This window comes from Gekko japonicus, unplaced genomic scaffold, assembly GCF_001447785.1.
Source record: "Gekko japonicus isolate JY-2015 unplaced genomic scaffold, Gekko_japonicus_V1.1 scaffold361, whole genome shotgun sequence".
NCBI classification, from domain to species: domain Eukaryota; kingdom Metazoa; phylum Chordata; class Lepidosauria; order Squamata; family Gekkonidae; genus Gekko; species Gekko japonicus.
This window is the reverse complement of record NW_015174852.1, coordinates 821318-840274: the sequence shown is the minus strand read 5'-3', so window position 1 is coordinate 840274 and position 18957 is coordinate 821318. Positions and strand designations below refer to the sequence as shown.

Here is an 18957-nt window from a genome sequence, read left to right as displayed (position 1 = left end):
GGAAATCACCAGCATAATAGGCCACACCCCTGACAGCACAGCACATTAGCATATTAGGCCACACCCATGCCTTCCCTTGGCTTGCCCGGGCGCCCCACAGCAATGGGGAGCCCAAGCAAGCCCCCCCCCTTGAAGGGAAGGGAAGTTTAAACTGCCTTCACTTGGCTTGCCTGGGCGCCCTGCGGCTGCAGGGCACCCGGGCAAGCCAGCCCTTGGACAGGCCAGGGAAGGCACGGGGAGGCATTTAAATACCTCCCTGATCATTCCAGGCCCCCCCCTGGCCCACCTGCCTTGGAGTCACGGGGGGGGGGGTGTCGCTCTCCAGGCCTTCCCTCTGTAGCCACGCACACAGAGAAGCCAGCCGGAACTCCACTCCTGTGCGTTCCTGCCCGAAAACAGCCCTGATAATGATAAATAACATGTTTATGAGAAGGTGTTCATATATCTAATCCTCCCAAATATTATTTCTAAAAACCATGTAACAGGAAGACTTTTATGTAAGAGTATGTAAAGTATCAAATCGTTGCAATTCCTGTACATGGAGGACAAGCAAATACTGGAATACAATTCGGATACTGAGGATGCAATTCTCAGATGCAAGAGAAAGATCCATTTCTATCTCCAGGGGGCGATACGGTTGTCACAAGAGAAGGAAAAAGGTTTTAGGTTTCCTTTTTGCTTGTGGACTTCATCTTGTTGGTATAGTTCAGGGGTGGCCAAAATGTGGCTCAGGAGCCACATGCGGCTCTTCCACACATATTGTGTAGCTCCCAGAAGGACAGCTTGGGAAGCGAAATTAAGGCGTGCCTCCCCAATCGGTCTTCCCTTCCCCAGCCAGTGTTCTCCTTCCCCGGGTAGGCTTGAGGTGTGGGGGGGAGCAGAGAAAGAAAGCAACTTTAGCTTTAAATGCAGTCTCAAAGCCCCCTTCCCCCCCCACAGGCCTACAAATATCATTGGATAAATAAATACCATTATCAATATCTGTTTTTACCCCCTTTTGTTTTTATTTTTGACAGCCTCACTTAATGTTAATCAGGGCTTTTTTTGTAGAAAAAGCCCAGCAGGAACTCATTAGCATAATAGGCCACACCCCTGACAGCACAGCTCATTCACATATTAGGCCACACCCCCATGTTACCAGAGGTGTGGTCATCCAACCACACCCACCTTTTGCTTGTTATTCTGTTTACCTTGTTTGTTGTCCAAACCCAGGGCTTTTTTTTGGAGCAGGAACTCCTTTGCATGTTAGGCCACACCCCCTAATTGTAGCCAATCCTAATGAGTTTCTGCTGTTGGGTGTGGCCTGATGTTAATAAAAGGCAAATCTGCATCTTTTTCAATAAAAACGCGTGGGTTATATTTGTTCATGTCTTGTGGCTCTCAAACATCTGACGTTTATTCTATGTGGCTCTTACGTTAAGCAAGTTTGGCCACCCCTGGTATAGTTGGTGGATCTGTTTCTGTCCACTCAGTTAGGCCTCAAAAGGAGGAGAAGGAGGAGAGGAGATTGGATTTATACCCCGCCCTTCACTACCCGAAGGAGTATCAGAGCGGCTTACAAACTCCTTTCCCTTCCCCTCCCAACAACAGACACCCTGTGAGGTGGGTGGGGCTGAGAGAGCTCTGACAGAAACTGCTCTTTTTCAAGAACAGCTCTTATCAGAACTATGGCTTGCCCAAGGTCATCCAGCAGGTGCAAGTGGGGAATCAAACCCGGCTCTCCCAAATTAGAGTCCACGCACTTAACCACTACACCAAACTGGCTGTTAGCGAGTACTACAGGGCAATCAAGGGAGCGGCTGAAACCATATTTAATCAAAAGGTAAGAGTTTAAATTCATCTGGATTCAGAAAACTGAACCATACTTCAACAGCATTAGTTTATCTTCATAACCCTTATCTAAATCATAACTCCTACAAAATTTCATTATGGCAACCCCCCCCCCCCCCCGCATCATAGTATAATGGTTATCTGCAAACTGGCAGTCACCACTAAATTGTTTTTTATTTTCCTTCCTCAGTAAAATGGTGAGACCAACATCTAGCTTTTGGAAACGCTTCCACACTGCAAGTTCTTCTCGGGGGGGCGGGGAATGCAATTTCCAAATACTGTCAAATGAGAGATGCTTTTCCAAATGCTGATATTAAGAAGTCCTTCGGGGATTTAAATGAGGAGAACTATAGCAATGAAAGTGACTTTTAATCTGTAAAGAGTATTAATATTGCATTTTTTTCAATTTTTCTGAAAATTTCCTTTTTTTCCGGGGGGGGGGGCATAAAAAAAGTTTTCCCCCATGGCATCAACATTTCAAGAAATTTTACATCTCTACCCAAGAAACATCAAAGCCCTTCTTTGTTTTGACACTTGGATTGCTTTGCTTGTAACTTTAAAAAAAAGGCATTTAAGTGCGTGGACTCTAATCTGGGAGAACCAGGTTTGATTCCCCACTCCTCCACTTGCAGCTGCTGGATGACCTTGGGCAAGTCATAGTTCTGTCAGAGCTGTCCTTGAAAGAGCAGGTTCTCGAAAGAGCTCTCTCAGCCCCACCCACCTCACAGGGTGTCTGTGGTGGGGAGGGGAAGGGAAAGGAGTTTGTAAGCCACTCTGAGACTCGGAGTGAAGGGCGGGATATAAATCCAATCTCCTCCTCTTCTAGCTGTTCTACGGCAGACCAATAAGGCTGTCCTCTAAAACTATCTTTCTGAGAGACAGGTTGCTTTTGTCAAAGGATAAATTCATACCATATTATTATCTTAGTCCATGTAACTGAGAAGTGTGATTCTCTTGAGAGTACGTGGACAGCAAACAGTGGCTCCATAGCCAATGCATGGGGGGCAGGGGGACATAGTTACAGTTGATCATCTGACCATGACCTGGCCAGTCACAGAGCAGATCCAAAGCACAAAAATTAAGTATGAGAGAGAAGATAAAATGCCAATTGTCAGCCAGTACGGGTTGTGCTGGGCTTATCCCCCCCCCCCCCGGGGGGTTTGGGGGGGGGGGGGGAGCGGACACAACACAGCACAGCACTCTTATGCAAGATGATGCAATAGCCTTTCCAGGACCCTTCCGTGTCACAGGAAAAAACACAGCTGGCTGTGTTCTCCTAACGTGTTTACTTTGCCTGCAGGAATTGTTTGCTTGTTTGTGTCAAACGGTTTACCGAGCAGAGCTAATCAATGTTTCCGCTGACAAAGAAATGGTTGTAACAGTTGACTCAGGAAGCCGCAGTCTTCAGGAAGACGTTTGCCCTACTCACACCCTAGTACTAGAGGAATCTTCAGTTGTGGCTTCTTCCATGTCTCCTGGATTTCCTGCAAAAGTTTGGGAATGTCTAACATTTCAGATTGGATTCAGTGTCTTACGAAGTACTGCCTGTCTGTCTTTTACAGTCCAGTGGCACCTTCAAGACCAACAAAGGTTTATTCAAGGTCAACAGTTGTATATAACCTTAGCTTGTTATTTAGTTTTGAACTCTTACCTTCCATTCCAATGCATTTGAAAAAAGTGTGCTTTGCACACGAAAGCTCATGCCTTGAATAAACCTTTGTTGGTCTTAAAGGTGACACCGGACTCTAAATTGTTTACACCAGAGAGCCAGTCTGGTGTAGTGGTTAAGTGTGCAGACTCTAATCTGGGAGAACCGGGTTTGATTCCCCACTCCTCCACTTGCACCTGCTGATGTGACCTTGGGTCAGTCACAAGCTCTGGCACAGCTGTCCTTGAAAAAGAGCAGTTTGTGTCAGAGTTCTCTCAGCCCCACCCACCTCACTGGGTGTCTGTTGCGGGGAGGGGAAGGGAAAGGAGTTTGTAAGCCCCTCTGAGACTCCTTTGGGTAGTGAAGGTTGGGGGTATAAATCCAATCTTCTTCTTCTTCTTCTAAATCTGTTCTACTGCTTCAGGCCAACACGGCTGACCACCTGGAACTACCTGTCTTTTAGAAAGCCTTGTGATAACAGATATAATAAGATATAGTCTAGGCATGGGTTGACCAGGGGCTGATGCAGAGGGAAGGGCAGATCTTGGCCATTTTGGTCATGAAGAAATAATGGCACTTTCATGTCTGGATCTGCAGCATCAGCCTGACTGACAGAAAAGGGCATGGGGTTGCAATTTCAATTGAAAGAAAGAAAAAGAAAAAGAAAATGACAGGAGAGGAGGAGATTGGATTTATACCCCGCCTTTCACTCAGAGTCTCAGAGCGGCTTACAAACTCCTTTCCCTTCCCCTCCCCACAACAGACACCCTGTGAGGTAGGTGGGGCTGAGAGAGCTCTTTCAAGAACTGCCCTTTCAAGAACAGCTGTGCCAGAACTATGGCTTGCCCAAGGTCATCCAGCAGCTGCAAGTGGAGGAGTGGGGAAATCAAACCCGGTTCTCCCAGATTAGAGTCCGCACACTTAACCACTACACCAAACTGGTGTATATTGGACAACTAGGTAGGATGCTAGAGTGGCCTGTATGTGAAAGGAGTGTCACACAAAGATTTTTATGGGATTCAAGTGCTTTTTAGAGATGTTTTGTAGAAAGGAAAATGATAACAGATGAATAGCTGCCAGTAAGCCAAGTGCAACCCGTGTGTAGATTCATCTCAGTGTACTAAAGCAATCACACTTGGTGTGGACTCCTGTGTATATTTATTAATTATTGTGAGACCTGACATATGTCACTTCCTAAGGATTCACAAGCACCAGTGTTCAGGCTGCAGAAACTTTATGGATTATTAATCAACCCATCAATTATCAGTAATTGTTAAGATGTGTATCTTCAGTTATACGAATGGCCTTTTTTACATTGGCTCTCTGCTGATTTCATGCTTTGAGTTTGGTGTAGTGGTTAGGAATGTGGGCTCTAATCTGGGAGAACCAGGTTTGATTCCTGGCTCCTCCACATGGAGCTGCTGGTGTGACCTTGGGTCATTTACAAGCTCTCTCAGAAGTGTTCTCTCAGGAGTAGTTCTTGAAGAGCTCTCTCAGCCCCACCTACCTCACAGGGTGTCTGTTGTGGGGCGGGGAAGGGAAAGGAGGTTGCAAGCCACTCTGAGACTCCTTCGGGTAGTGAAGGGCGGGGTATAAATCCAATCTCTTCTTCTTCTCCTTTTTAATCATAAGTTTTTGGACCCCTGGGATAAGGTGATATTGGCCAAGAAGGCTTCCTGTAACCTAGTGATTTGATATCCTGATTTGTCTGTTAAGCACATTAAAGATCATATATGCTCCATCTGTACTTTGGAACAGTTTTCTACCATCATTCAAGATTGCGTGGACTGCCTCCACCCGCTGCAAACCCACACAACAGACAGACATAAGTTTTCAGAAAACTCATGCTACCAAACCGAGTGCATCACTCACTTTTGTATTTTTGCTAAATTCCATTCCACCCCCCCTGCAAACTTTCTCAGGATAGGTAAAGGTAAAGGTTCCCTTGCTCGAAAGTCAGTCAAATCCGACTCTAGGGTTGCGGTGCTCATCTCCGTTTCCAAGCCGAAGAGCCAGCGCTGTCCGAAGACGTTTCCGTGGTCATGTGGCCGGCATGACTAAACACCAAGGCGCACGGAACGCTGTTCCCTTCCCACCGAAGTGGTACCTATTTATCTACTTGCAATGTTTTGCTTTCGAACTGCTAGGTTGGCAGGAGCTGGAACTAGAGACAGGAGCTCACTCCATCATGCGGCACACTCGGGTCTTGAACTGCTGAACTACTGACCTTCCACAGCCTGCAGTTCAGCGTCTTAACCACTCGAGCCACCGCAGCTCCTCAGATAAGCTGGATACTTTGCAACAAAAGCCATGCTATTTTTTTCACCCATAGGAGCTGTCCAAACTCGGCCTTGGCAGTGAAATAGACCTATACATCGCAGAACTACCAGCAGTTTACCAAAAAGCAAAAGAGCTTGTCTGTGCAATATGGGCAACACGTCAGCCCCATGTAAGTGGCGATACACACAACAGGGCTTTATTTCAGTTAAGCTAACAGTGAATCAAGGGAGAAGGCTTCAATTAGTTCAGGAAAATGGCTGTGAGGAACTTGGATCTAATCATGTCTGTCTATATGCTTTAGTTATAAGCACAAGACAGAGTTTACCCACGCTGTACCTATATCTGAACATTCATAAAAGGAAAGGTGAAATGGAACTTAAGGGATGCATAAAAAGTGGAAAGAACCCACTGAGACTGCATTTTAAAGCACACACGAATAGTCTTATACATACAACAAAGCACATGCTCAAATCAAAGGATCTACAAGTTGTCATGGTGCAGAGAAGTTGTATTTTAACACCCTCGAAAACAAGAAATGAGTGCCCAATTCCTTCCCATCCTTATGGAGCCAATTTTATGTTAAGGTGAACCAGCCAGTGTGTTCATTATGGACAATAACATGGGGCAAAGAATTTTAAGAATAAGAAAACGAGCTCTCTGGACTTGCTTCAAAGGTCTGGTGTGCAAAGCTTTAAACTGTAGGGCAAAATGGGTTAATTTAATTTCCTGTTACCTTCTCTTGTGGGGGTGATGACATGCAGCTTGTGATTCACGTTGGCCTGGCTTCGGCTTCCAGAGCCACCATCCTTCTGGAGCAGTGTGGAAAGAACAAAGGCTACAAAGAAAGAGATGTTTGCGGGTTTCTCCCAGAAGATGGCTGTTGTGTGTCTGAAGGCCCAGAAAGAATTGAGTCAACAATTAATATGAAGAGAGTCTGGAAAAACCTCCTGACAGAAGGGATCGATGCCGTTTTTTCCAGAGATGCGGGAAGGTGAATGGCTTGGTGCATTCAGGAGCCAATATCTATTGTGGGAAATGTCGTTCCATTAGAAATTTTTCCCTGAGAAAACCTGTATCAAATAGAAATGTTCTTAACAGTTGGAAATACCAGGGAAAGTGTGTGTGTGTGCGCGCGTGGGTTAAGACCTGTGAAAATACTGAATGCAATAAGACCTATATAATCCCAAACAGCATTAAACTGATCTCGTGTTCTTCAACCTTCAAATTACGTGAACATATTGTGAGGTCTAGACACTGAACTGACTAGGCCATTATGATAGTATCACGCAGGGCTATTTTTGGGCAGGAACGCACAGGAACGGAGTTCCGGCTGGCTCCCGAGTTGGCCACGCCCAGCAGGGACTCATTAGCATAATAGACCACACCCAACAGCAGGAACTCATTAGGATTGGCTACATTAGGGGTGTGCGGCCTAACATGCAAAGGAGTTCCTGCTACAAAAAAGCCCTGGGTTTGGACAACAGACAAGGTAAACAGAATAAGAAGCAAAAGGTGGGTGTGGCTGGATAACCACACTTCTGGTAACATGGGGGTGCGGCCTAATGTGCTAATGAGCTGTGCTGTCAGGGGTGTGGCCTAATATGCTAATGGGTTCCTGCTGTTGGGTGTGGCCTATTATGCTAATGACTTCCTGCTGGGCTTTTTCTACAAAAAGAGCCCTGGTATCACCAGAGAGAACTTGTATTAAAATCAGCAATCTAATATTTGACAAATTCATGGAGGATATTCCACCATTCCACCTGACGTATCCAGAACCATTCAGCAGCAAATAATCAGACACTTGCCCTTCTCACATCAGGTACCATGAAAACAACCATTATCTAGAAATGGTTGCCAGGAATGGACCTTATTCAACCCCCCAAATGCTTTGATGTATCTCAGGAAATAAAACCTCTTTCCCCAGTTGGAATCCCAGTTAGCTGTTTGGCCTGACCTTGTCAGGGCTAGGGACCTAAGTAGGCTCGGCCATGGCTAATACTTGGACGGGAGGCCACCAAGACAGACTGTGGTTACTACATGGAGGAAGGCAATGGCAAACCACCTTTGTCCATCTCTTGCTTCGAGCATGTGGATGGGGCTTGCCATGAGCTGGTTATGACTCGGCAGCATGTTCTTCTTCTTCCCCAGTTGCATCCCAAAACTGTGGCACAACGGGAGGAGCATTAAGGGGGGGGGAAGACCCCGAGTTCACACAGACCAATTTGGACCTTCCCCCTTTTCTCTGATTTGTGGATCGTTTCAAGCTAGCCTCTTGACCCAATGCGCACACTATGTTGTGCAGAAATACTGCTTGTGTAAGGTGCTCCATCAGTTTAGTGGTAGAAACCAACCTGCATGCATAAAGAAATTCTTTGCATCCCTGGCTGAAATGAATGGGCAAAGAAATCACAGAATCAGGACTGTGCCCCGATTTTTGCAACCAAATATGCCCGCATCATTTAAAATATTCTCCAGGTATCCATTGCTTTGATGCAATACATTCAAGCTAGTCATTGATAACAAAATGGATCTAAAAAATCTATAATTAAGTCACACGTTACACAACCTTAAATGTACCTTCTTCTGTATCACAGGTATGTCTGTGATTATACCTATTATACTTCTCTTTACTATGGTAATGGAAGAGCCGCATTTATCCATGTGCCTCCGCTATCCAAGTGGGTAACAGCAGAATTTCTAGGAAGAACACTGCAGAGAGTTATCTTAGAAATGCTGAAGCAATGCAAGCAGGAAAACAGGTAAAAAATGGTTTACACAAGACATTCCATTATAATAGAATGCAAATTTTGCCGCGGCCGTGATCAATGTTCCCTCTAAGCTGTGGAGTCTTGTGAGCAAAAATTCTACTTTGTGAGCTACTGGCATTAAAGCTGTGAGCCAGCGATTTGGCTACTGCATAAGTTAGTTTGCTCTGGAGACATCCTTCCTGAGCCAGGACAAAAATGTGTGAGCCGGAGGCTAAAAAACTGTGAGCTAGCTCACACTAACTCAGCTTAGAGGGAACACTGCCCGTGATGACACTGAACCTAAAAGTCACAGGAAACCCCGTGCCTTGTGTGTACACTTGGACCTCCCGCATGTATAAACTTCCACTTTCAGTTAAGAAGTTCCGCTCACACAAAGGGAATAGGAAAATTCCATTAGGGAACAAGAGCTGTCTGCGTGAAACTGAGCCTTGCAAAGACAGAAGGAGCACGTATTAAAAGATCCCTCACATATATATTAAAGGTTGCAAACATTTTGACTAGCTGGGAAGACTGTGGACAGCAATGTATAATTCTAAATTGAGCCTTTAAAATATTCCTACCTGTGTAACTCTAGTTTTGGTAAAGGAGATCTCTGAATTCATTCTTGCAGAGAACGATCCAAAGGAGAACCATTGGAAGATGAACAAGAAGACCCATGGAAGAAATGAAGGAACTTTTTATGTTCTGAACCCTTTCATGTATCCATCTGACAGTGAATAAAAGCACCACACGAGACACGAATGCATACAGAATCCTTTTTATTTAACTTAATCATGTAGTACTGTAACTACTAGAAAAAAGGCAGAGTAAGAGAAACTAAAGGAGCCTTTTTAGCTTCAGCCATTCAAAATAGACAAAAGGTTTCTTTTTTTTCATAATGTAAAGAATCCAGAGTATATCGCAACAGGAATAAATTCTTACAACAGAATATACAAAAACATTTTGAATTTTTTTTCATCTACTGATTCATTTTAATATAAACACAGGAATTTCTTTAGGAATAATTTATACACAGCAAGTCTTTATGTAATAAATTGGCCATGTTATTACCGTTTTATTTTTTATTTTTTTTGTAAAAAAAACTTTATATTTTAAACAAGGTAACTTGGAAAATGTTGTGTTTGCAAATGCATTCAGTTCCATAGCACTTTCTACTTTGATTTTTTTTGTTTATTTTTACTTTTTTTTTGTCCCAGAGGTAGAAGATCTCTGGCCAGTCCTTTCTTTTCAAACCTCACTGGTTTAGAAAACAGAAAAATAAAAAATGATTCTGAAAAAGGCAACAAAACTATCCAGAATCCTTCAGGTAAGAAGGGGAAAGAACATGTTATTTTGAAGAAAAGAAATAGGATCTTCGGTATTCTTGTTTAAATAATTATAATAAATAGGGGACCTTGTGATGGTCATTTAAACAAAGCTTTAATGTTGCTAAATAATCTACATAAATCGTATAGGCTGCATACAAAACCACTTCTGTTCATTTAAAAAAAAAAAGTGATGAGGAACCTGTAAACAGTTGTCTTTCGTTCAGTGAAAACTTTTGAAAATTGTCTTTCACCATGCCATCTACATACTATGCAGTCAAATCCTTCAATCAACCTAAGCAACAACAATAAAGCATGTACTTAAATAATGCAAACATTGTTCCAACCCCAAGCACATTTACTCAGAAGTAAGTTACTTTAATTTCAGTGGGATTTACTTCCAAAGAACTGTGTTTAGGATCGTAGCTAAGAACTGCTTAGCAGCAATACTTAATTCTGTTTCCTTAACCAATGAGGTTCCCCCCCTCCCCAACCTATTAAATTTAACTGCACTCGTACAGTAAAAGTGAAATGACCAGTTAAAAATGATCCCACCCATTCCGGAAGACCAGGTCACTGAAGATACAGAACACATTCTGGGTTTACGCTTTACTGGGATGCTAAGCTTGGGCAGGGAATGCGCCATGACCTTGAGTTGGTACAGGATCCATTTTTGGCATACTGTAAAGCTAACTAGTAAAACCGGTATCCTAAAAAAAAAAAAAACCCACCCAAAAATACTTGCATACCTGCTCAGACACAGACATACATACGCTCACACTGAAAAGTGCCCTTTAAATTATCTTTAGGCATTTATAAACTACAAACATCTTTATAAAAAATTATTCTATGTACTTACAAAATGCAATGAAATATGTAATTAGGGTGTTTTGTGTGTTTTGTAAACCAGATCTTTTGTCAACTGACTACCCGTAATCTACTGGACTTAAGAGCCCCATTGAAAATGCTAATGGATTGCTAGTCAACAAAGGATACAAAATAAAAGATAACAAGCGCACACATGTAACACACACATTCCACATACAATAAGTGTAATGAAAGCCACCTGGAACTGGCACAACTTTGTTTTAGTTCTTCTCAGCTGCCCCATCCGACAGTTCCAATGCATACACAGAGAAACTCCTCCATCTCACCAAGAGTTTCTCCATTTTTGTCAAGGGAGAGCACAGTGCCATAGAATGGAACCGCCTTCTCATAAAGGAAATAGAGAACTCCATGTATGCAGGAGCTCCACATTCACACGGGGCTCTCGATCAGGGTAAACATGTCACAACGAGTAATGGTTGTACTTCATTCTCCAGCAGAGACACCGAGGGGAGAATTCTCGTTTCTGCAAGTTCCAAACAACAACATGTGTCAATCCAGGGCATAGGTGTATTTGCGCCTGCACAACTACTTTGAAGTTCAGTCAAACTCTGTGTCTCGCGAGATCAGTATTTCTGCCACACATCTCTTTTCAAACACAGCCTTGCATTGGTTTCCCCTGCAGTTTTAGACAGACCTCATCATGGTTCTCAAAGTCTATGAAAAGAAACGCTAAGCATCTCAACTCAGAACCAACCAGCCTTCCAAACTGAGTTGCCGTCCAAAACCTTCTTGTCTATCACCCAGGGGGGTTCTGTATCTTCAGCACGGCCAGCACACACGGAAAAGAAAGTCAACTGATGTTAATGGGCCCTCTTGTCAATTTAGTCTGCCCAACTATTTTTTTTAATATATATATATATATATATTAAAGAGTGTTGAGTTGCAGTATCTGGAGTTCATCACTAGCTGAAAAGGAGTGGATCATTTGTGGCTCCTGCGATTTGTTACATAGCCCCAGTGATTAAGTACGATGCTGACAAACAAAATCAAAGAGCAACAAGAAAGTGTTACTGACTATTGGAATGGAAAGTTTTAATATAACTAGATAGAAAATCATACCAACAATTCGGAGTGTCGTTCATTCAGACACGGATTGTGCTAAACAACCCTCCGCCGTTCCCAGAGGATCTAAACGGCAGTTCCGTCCGGTGCCCGGTCCTGGGCAAACTAAGCTTGTGTACCAAGAACAGCCATCAGTGCTCACCAACTTCAAATTCATTTGGAACCGTTCTCAAGGAGCAGAAGTGTCAAGGAAAGGCCAAAGCTTAACTAGAAGCCAGCCATGCTTTGATCGGCATGGTCAAAACAAGCTGAACTACACATGTTAACACTTCTGTCTTTATCCCGCCTCCTTCCTCTGAAACCAAACCACCTTCTGCACACCACTGAAAGAACCTCACAATGACAGACACACCTGAATCACTTATCTGTGATGAGGATTTCTCAGCAACTAAGTCAAATAAAGAGCGCATGAGATGAAATTCTTCTAGGGCCTATTGACAAATTTAAGAAGAGAATAGCAAGTTACCGTGGCTGGACGGCATACAAAGTTATTAAATAGGAAAACTGTTGATCTCAACAAAAACGTGACCTTGTCGATAAGAATCAGCCTCCTTTACTGGAGAATTGGAGGGTAGCCAACCTAACATCAAAAAGTGTTTTGGTGAGGGGCAGCCTGGGAAAACATGTCTCGCAAGTAAATAAGTAAATCACATTATCAACTTATTCATAAATGATTTGGATTCAGGGGTGGGCAGTGAGGTAGCCGAGTTTGTGGATGACACCCAATTCTTCAGAATGGTGAAGACTGAAGGGGACTATGAATGCGCCAAAAAAGGATTTCTGTCTTCAGATTCAGTGAATGGGCAACAAGATGGCCAACGGACCAAAAATAGCAAACACAGTGCAGGGTTACCAAAAAACAACAACAATAACTGTATATGGTATAACTTTCATACTAGCAGAACTAGGATTCATCCAATTACATTGATGAGTAGTAGATTCAGGCCACAGAGAATTTCTTCACCCATAATTTATGGAACTTACTGCCATGAGACAGCCACCAGCTTAGACAGCTTTGAAAGGGGACCTAAGACACCCAGAGGGCATGTCTGTCATGTTCAGGGGCAGTTTACTGCTAAATTGTAAGGGGGGAAATGGGGGAGGGTGGTCGCTTTCATGCCACGGGTGGGTTTCTTGCAAAACAATATGGCTGCCATAGTGGGAAATGGAATGCCGGATTAGATGGGCCCTTGTTCGGATCCAGCAAAACTCTTAAGAACATAACTAAAGGTGACATGCTTGCCCCCAAAAGTTCATCTTTCTGTCTTCCTCCAAGCCAATACATTTCTCCATTGGTTAGTCGCATCCTGCTAGGTCTTCTGAGCTTACTGTCAGGCCTATGAACTGACTTTTTACAGTTTTAATTCAAACTCGTATCAAATTTCTCCAGCCCATACCAGACAATGGCCTTGCAGAAAAAGGCAAGTCTTGTGCCCATTACCAAGCCAACATTAAAGTCACTAATGTTTGACATGCATAAATAATATTTATATTCAATAAAAGGACTGTGTGAGAAATACCAGGTAGATACAGTGATCTGGGACACACGCAAACCCCCCCCCCCCAATACCAGTACAGAAAGAGCTGTGGAAACCAAAATGGAATTAGTTCAGATGTTGCGAGTGCAGAACACAATAGTAGAGTTGAGGTGGTTTGGTCCAGATGGGCTACTGTAATCACATGCGCCCACTTGTTTCGTCACATGACTGCCTTACACTTGAATGCTTCTGAAACGTATATTAAGATGGGCACTACAATATTAGTGTTCTCTCCTAATATTCTTAAAACCACCTACATACAATTAAAAAAAAATAACTTGGACAGTTTTAACAAAACCCTCTTAGCCAGCTGAAAGATCTGAGGATCCCCACGGATTGTGGAGATTAATATGTGCAAGAGAGGAGAGGCCACCACTGAAAAACAAAAGGATCACCATGCAGGAACGTTTCTGATCAGTGACATCAAAGCAAGGAAGTGCTGGGAGTGGACAGCCATACCCTCTCAAAGGGACAAATGAACTGCGTAACCACAGTGATGCACCTGGCAGGCCTTGGACATCTCAAATGAATCAAGCACTATTCAGATACCCACAAGCAATTCTTGCAGTGACAACTGCCTGATTTGTGGGGGAAGGAGGGGATGTAATACATCATATTCAAGGCAGGTGCATTTGGTTTGTACTCTTAATTCATATACAAGTGAAAAGCCATTGGGAGAATCTGCCAACTGGCTGATCAGAATCAGTGTCAACAGGTCTTGGTTCAAGGCGTAGGAAAAGATTTTTCAAAGTAGATCCTAACATTTTTTTTTAAAAAACTACATAAAGCGGCTACCAAAAAAGATCTAAAGCTAGTGGACACTTGGTTCGGTGACATCCCCTTTTTTGGATTGGGCCAAAGAACCGTATCATTTTTAGGTCCTGAATTGTTCAAACACCCTTTTTCAGTGCTCGTGGTGCTTGAAAATGGCTTTGTCCTTGTCCTCTCCTCCATATTTAGAAGGGCGACAGTTCAAAATGTGTATAGGGCTGGGATGCCTGAATAATGCATTAAGAAAGCCCTCATTTTAAACCCTGGAGAGAGACAGTAATTTCTAGGCCAGATGACCTGGCTGTGTAAAAGTTTGCGTCATGCCGTTTTCCTAGAGTACACCAGCCCAGTCTCCCAGGATGGTCGCCACGCCATTCTTTTCATGAGAACTATTTTAAAAAGCAGCTATTGATTTTTAGTTCAAATGACCCACTGAAACAACTGTTGTCATCCCACAACACACCTTGAAAGTGCAGGGTTCTGACTGTTTTAAAAGCAGCAACTACCAACTTTGTTCAAGTGATCTTTTTTAATTCAGTTGTGACCTCCCTTCTCCAAAACCTGGAGGATGTGGTTTGTACAATGAATGAGGTTACCGGTATCAACAGTATATTGTCGGCTGCTGAGAAATGTGAGATGTATATTTTATATATACACACAAAAAAAAAGAAGAAGAGTGAGGTAGATAAATGTTTGAAAAGTTTTTTAAAAAACTGTCCCCCTGTCGTAACTCAAAAAAACCCTTATCTCGGCATTTAAATTCATTATGGGGTATCTCTACAGTGATTTAAACTGATAACACAAAAATAAATTAAAAGAAAAAATCCTACATAGAATACCTTTTCTTTCTTTCTTTTTTTCTTTTTAAAAGGGAAAGAAGTAAACTAAAGGACAGAGGCAAAAAGATGATGTTGGGACTGAAGCTATACAAGCAAAAAAAAAAAGCACTACAAACATATCTTATCTCCAGTCACATCTAGCAATTATATTTTTAAAAAATTCTTTGTTCTTAAACAAAATCAAAGCGCGCGCGAGAACGAACACAGAACAATTCAACATTTCCATCCCAAAACGACCCTTCTTTTTGCTGAAAGACTGTGGTTGGCTCAACCGCCTCTTTGCTGTTGAAGCTCATAGGAAGGTTCCCTTGATTTCTGACCACCAGGAACCTTGGTCTCCTCTGCTCAAGGCGTACGAGACTCAATTCAAGAGCTCCTCTTGATTTTGCTTCGGAAGTTTGGTCTGAACTGCCAAGTGAGAGCCTGAACAGATATCTGCAGCTGTCGAAACAGAACAGTCCAATTGCATGTACAGCCGGCTGCCATTTTTAACCACCAGCCATTTTCGGTAAAAGCAAACCCTTCTAGCAAACCCTCTGATGCAATCTGGTTATCTATATTGGCCACAGCCTACTATCAAACATTTCACGACCATGTTACTGTTGGCTGGGAACGACATGTCGTTGATGGGATGGAAGTGTTAAAAAGGTTTCATTTAAAAATTAATAATAATAATAATAATGATGATGCTAATGACCCCCAAAGCCAGATATCTGCGGCTCAAAAGCTGTTACACCCCACAACTGATACATACACATGTAGGTTTCTGTGTGCGGTTGTTTGAAATGCAACCTAAAAACAAAGCGGGAGCTAGGGCAGGGCTATACATCAATGAATATGAACACTGAACACTACAAAGAATGAACCTTTCTTCCCCCCTGACCTGAGTTTGCATCATACCTTGCACTGTAACAGACTTGGGTGCTGTATGGGCAAAGGGTGGCGAGGAAAATGAGAATACAGTTGATCGATGGAAGGAGACAGCCCCGGCCGGCCGTGGCACGTGAGAGTGTCTAACCGGCAGGTTATCCCTAACCCCCAACCCCACCACTTAAAGAGTGCTTTAACCCTAAACAGCCTTGTTCAAACAACTAGCAGAAAGGGAGAGAGAGAGAGAGAGAAATAAAAGCAGAAATTATTTATAGAAGGCATTCAACAGTTCATGACAAATCATGTTTCAGGTTGGGAAAGCGAGGACAGGCCCAAAAAAATAATAATAGAAATTACACATTAAAGTACAAAGCATAAGAAATTTTCTGGGAATCGGGATTGGGGGGGGGTTGGGGGGTATACGGGATGGCAAAGGAAGGGGAGAAAGGGTAGACCTGAAGATTTTTTTTTCATAGATTAAATCCACAAAGATAAACAAAAAATAGCAGCTTTTTTTCTGTACAGACATATAGATGAGTATCTGAACTGTAAAAAAGTTATAAAAGTGACACAAAAAGACGAATGTGTATGCAAATGATCCATGGTCTAACATAGAACTGCAAGACCCTTTTGAAGTCTTAATAACAGAGAGGAAAAGGTTGACAAAGTGTTAGATGCTTGAATCCATTTAATTGGGTGTTCTCCTCCAATGTGTATGTTTCTCTTAGTCGTCGTTGTTTTGTTTTTTTCCGCAAGCCTACCAAGGACAGCAGGAACAACGCATAAAAATCCCTTCTGGTTTTTTCTGCCTGCATTTCCTTTTTGAAGTGCTGCTGAATTTCTGCACAAGAGATATCTTCCCCCCCTTCCCCCTCTGATTTGGCTTACCAATGCCAGTTTTGTCCAAAATTCATCTAAGGGAGGGGGGTATTTATTTAAACCTCAACAACCCCTTAAGGTCTCAATCGCGTGAAGGAAAAAAACCCCCAATAATCAGGTTTTGTCCTGCTGGAAAAGATATCTAGAGAATTTGAACTTTTTTCCCCACAAAAAGAATGCCAGTGTATGGTTGAATCGAGTGTATTGGCCAGTATTTCATTTAACTAGAGCCTGTGATTACTTTGCTCCTTCTATGCCTACGGGGGGGGAAAAAATAAACCTAAAAGAAAAAGTTCATCTTTTTTTTGGCAAAATTTGGCAGCGCTGAAAACCGTTAACAACTTGGACAAACAATGGCCCTTCTTTATTCTTTTATGTGAGCCTAAAAAGATTAAGGAGTAATATTAAAAATCCAGTCCTCTTTTTCTTCATTTAAGTCCTGTTTTTTGTTTTAACAACCTACAGTATTAGGCAGGTACTCCCACGGGGTAACGGAGAGGCCGGCTGGCCTGCGATCTTCTTTTGATGTGATAAAAAAGTGCTATACAGTCGAACTTCACGCAGATATGTTTCCCATTATGAAGCAGAGAGAAAGAGGAGAGAGAGAGAGAAAAGGGGGAGACACACGTCAGATTCTCAAGTTTTGTGGTGCTATTAAGTGTTAAACGTTAAGAGTTTTCGAAGGCTGACCGTGCGCCCCACATACAGAGTTTCTTTTGCTGAAACAATCTTCTGCTTGCATATTGGAAAAAAAAATGTTATTTCAACTTCTAAACGAAGAGAGGAGTCTCCTGTGTGCAGCTATGACGGTTCTGAAGATCCAGTGAGGTACAGTAGGCTTTTGAACATATTGTTATTTCTTCTCTTGCTTGCTTCTCTGTTCCCCCACCCCTTCCCCCACACCCCAATGCACGTGCACGTAACGTGTTTGCAAAAACCTGGCTCTGAAGGTCAGCAGGCCGAAGACTGGGGCAAAGGCAAAGCTCGCTCGTTCTTGCGCCCCCCGTTCATGTGCGCGTACGGCTGCCTCTCCTCAAAGCTGGCCCGGAGGACCACCACGCCCGGGCCGTTCTCCGCTTTGTGTCCTGAGTGTTTGTCAGAAGGTTGGAGGGTCGAGGAGGGGTCTAAAGGAATGCTCTCCATGTTCTCCGTCTCCAAGTCGAGCTCTTCTGTGTCGGGGGGCTTGTTCTCGTCGCTGTAGAAGAAGGAGACCTCTTTGAAGGCTGGGTCAAGCTCGTCCTTGATGCTCCCAATGATTTCCAAGAAGGCGGGTCTCATCTTGGGGTTGTACTGCCAGCACATACGCATCAGCTCAAAACTGGGGGGGGGAGAGAGAGAGAGAAAGAGACACATCAGCCACCTGTGTTACCACCTTGTTTCACAACCATTTTGGTTTTGATACAGTTTGAGTGTCATTTGCTTCGGTGTCTGACACCTCAGCTGGGCAAAGACTTCATGCTGGCTGGGAAAAGCACTAGATGGAGGGGGTAGCAGTATGACAATAATAATTACAATAGAATTACTGCAAAACGTGCAAATATTATAGAATCCAATATAACATGCAGTCAAAATGTAATCAAGTCCATTGTTTTAATCTCTTTTCAACAGTGAAGACGTCAAAGATGAAAGGTGAAGACGTCAATGAAGAAAGAATGGACGAACTTCCCCAGAGTTACCACTCGTTTCGAATTTTCTTTTTCATACATAAGATCTCAGCTCTGCATCCACATAATCACAAGGTTTCCAAATTGGACTCTTTGTAGTTCCTAAATACTTCAAAAGTAGCTCACATCAGGCTCTTAGCCCGGGTTAGATATATCCAGATGATAGCATGCAGAATCAGAACAACTGTATGACAGCAAGAGCTAAAAGAGCGAACGTCCACCTATTACTCAAGCAGGCGTGTCGTAGAGCAAGACCACACACGAACTTCCTGGAAACCCACTCTCCACCACCTCTAGTCCTGAGCAGCAAGTACTGAAGGAAGGTAATCAGGAAGAAGGAGATCAAGCTTTAAAGATTTTTTAGGAGGAAGAATAGTAGGTGAAGCCTGCTGTAGAACTGCTCTCCTTCTGAGGCAGGAACAGAACTGAAGATAAGGGGTGTTCCACATGCCAGACAGGAAGAGGAAGAATTCAGTTCCTGCCTCCCTGAGTGGACGGTGGGAACCACCCAAAGATGTCCTCCGCCCCAGAGGGAGAACATAGTAGTTTTCTTCTCACACTGAAACTCTTGTAGCAGACTTGGTGCGGGGGGGGGGGGGAAACGTGGGGGGGTTCT

General features: G+C 43.3%; 2 protein-coding genes across 5 annotated transcripts in view; one reads left to right on the top strand and one right to left on the bottom strand.

The window, feature by feature from the left end:
* PGPEP1L (pyroglutamyl-peptidase I-like) overlaps window positions 1–9262 on the top strand; it is a 19197-nt gene extending 9935 nt beyond the window's left edge. For 2 of the 4 annotated variants that reach the window (XM_015424551.1, XM_015424550.1), the window contains 4 exons: window positions 5811–5927; window positions 6520–6749; window positions 8353–8517; window positions 9137–9262. In XM_015424551.1, the coding sequence (XP_015280037.1) occupies window positions 5811–5927; window positions 6520–6749; window positions 8353–8517; window positions 9137–9194 (570 nt within the window). In that variant the 3' untranslated portion in view covers window positions 9195–9262. The remainder of the gene's footprint in view (window positions 1–5810; window positions 5928–6519; window positions 6750–8352; window positions 8518–9136) is intronic. The other 2 variants (XM_015424552.1, XM_015424553.1) reach the window with 2 other exon arrangements.
* Window positions 9263–17599: 8337 nt separating this feature from the next.
* IGF1R (insulin like growth factor 1 receptor) overlaps window positions 17600–18957 on the bottom strand; it is a 255537-nt gene continuing 254179 nt past the window's right edge. The window contains exon 21 of the mRNA XM_015424544.1: window positions 17600–17995. Coding sequence (XP_015280030.1) covers window positions 17629–17995 — 367 coding nt within the window. The 3' untranslated portion in view covers window positions 17600–17628. The remainder of the gene's footprint in view (window positions 17996–18957) is intronic.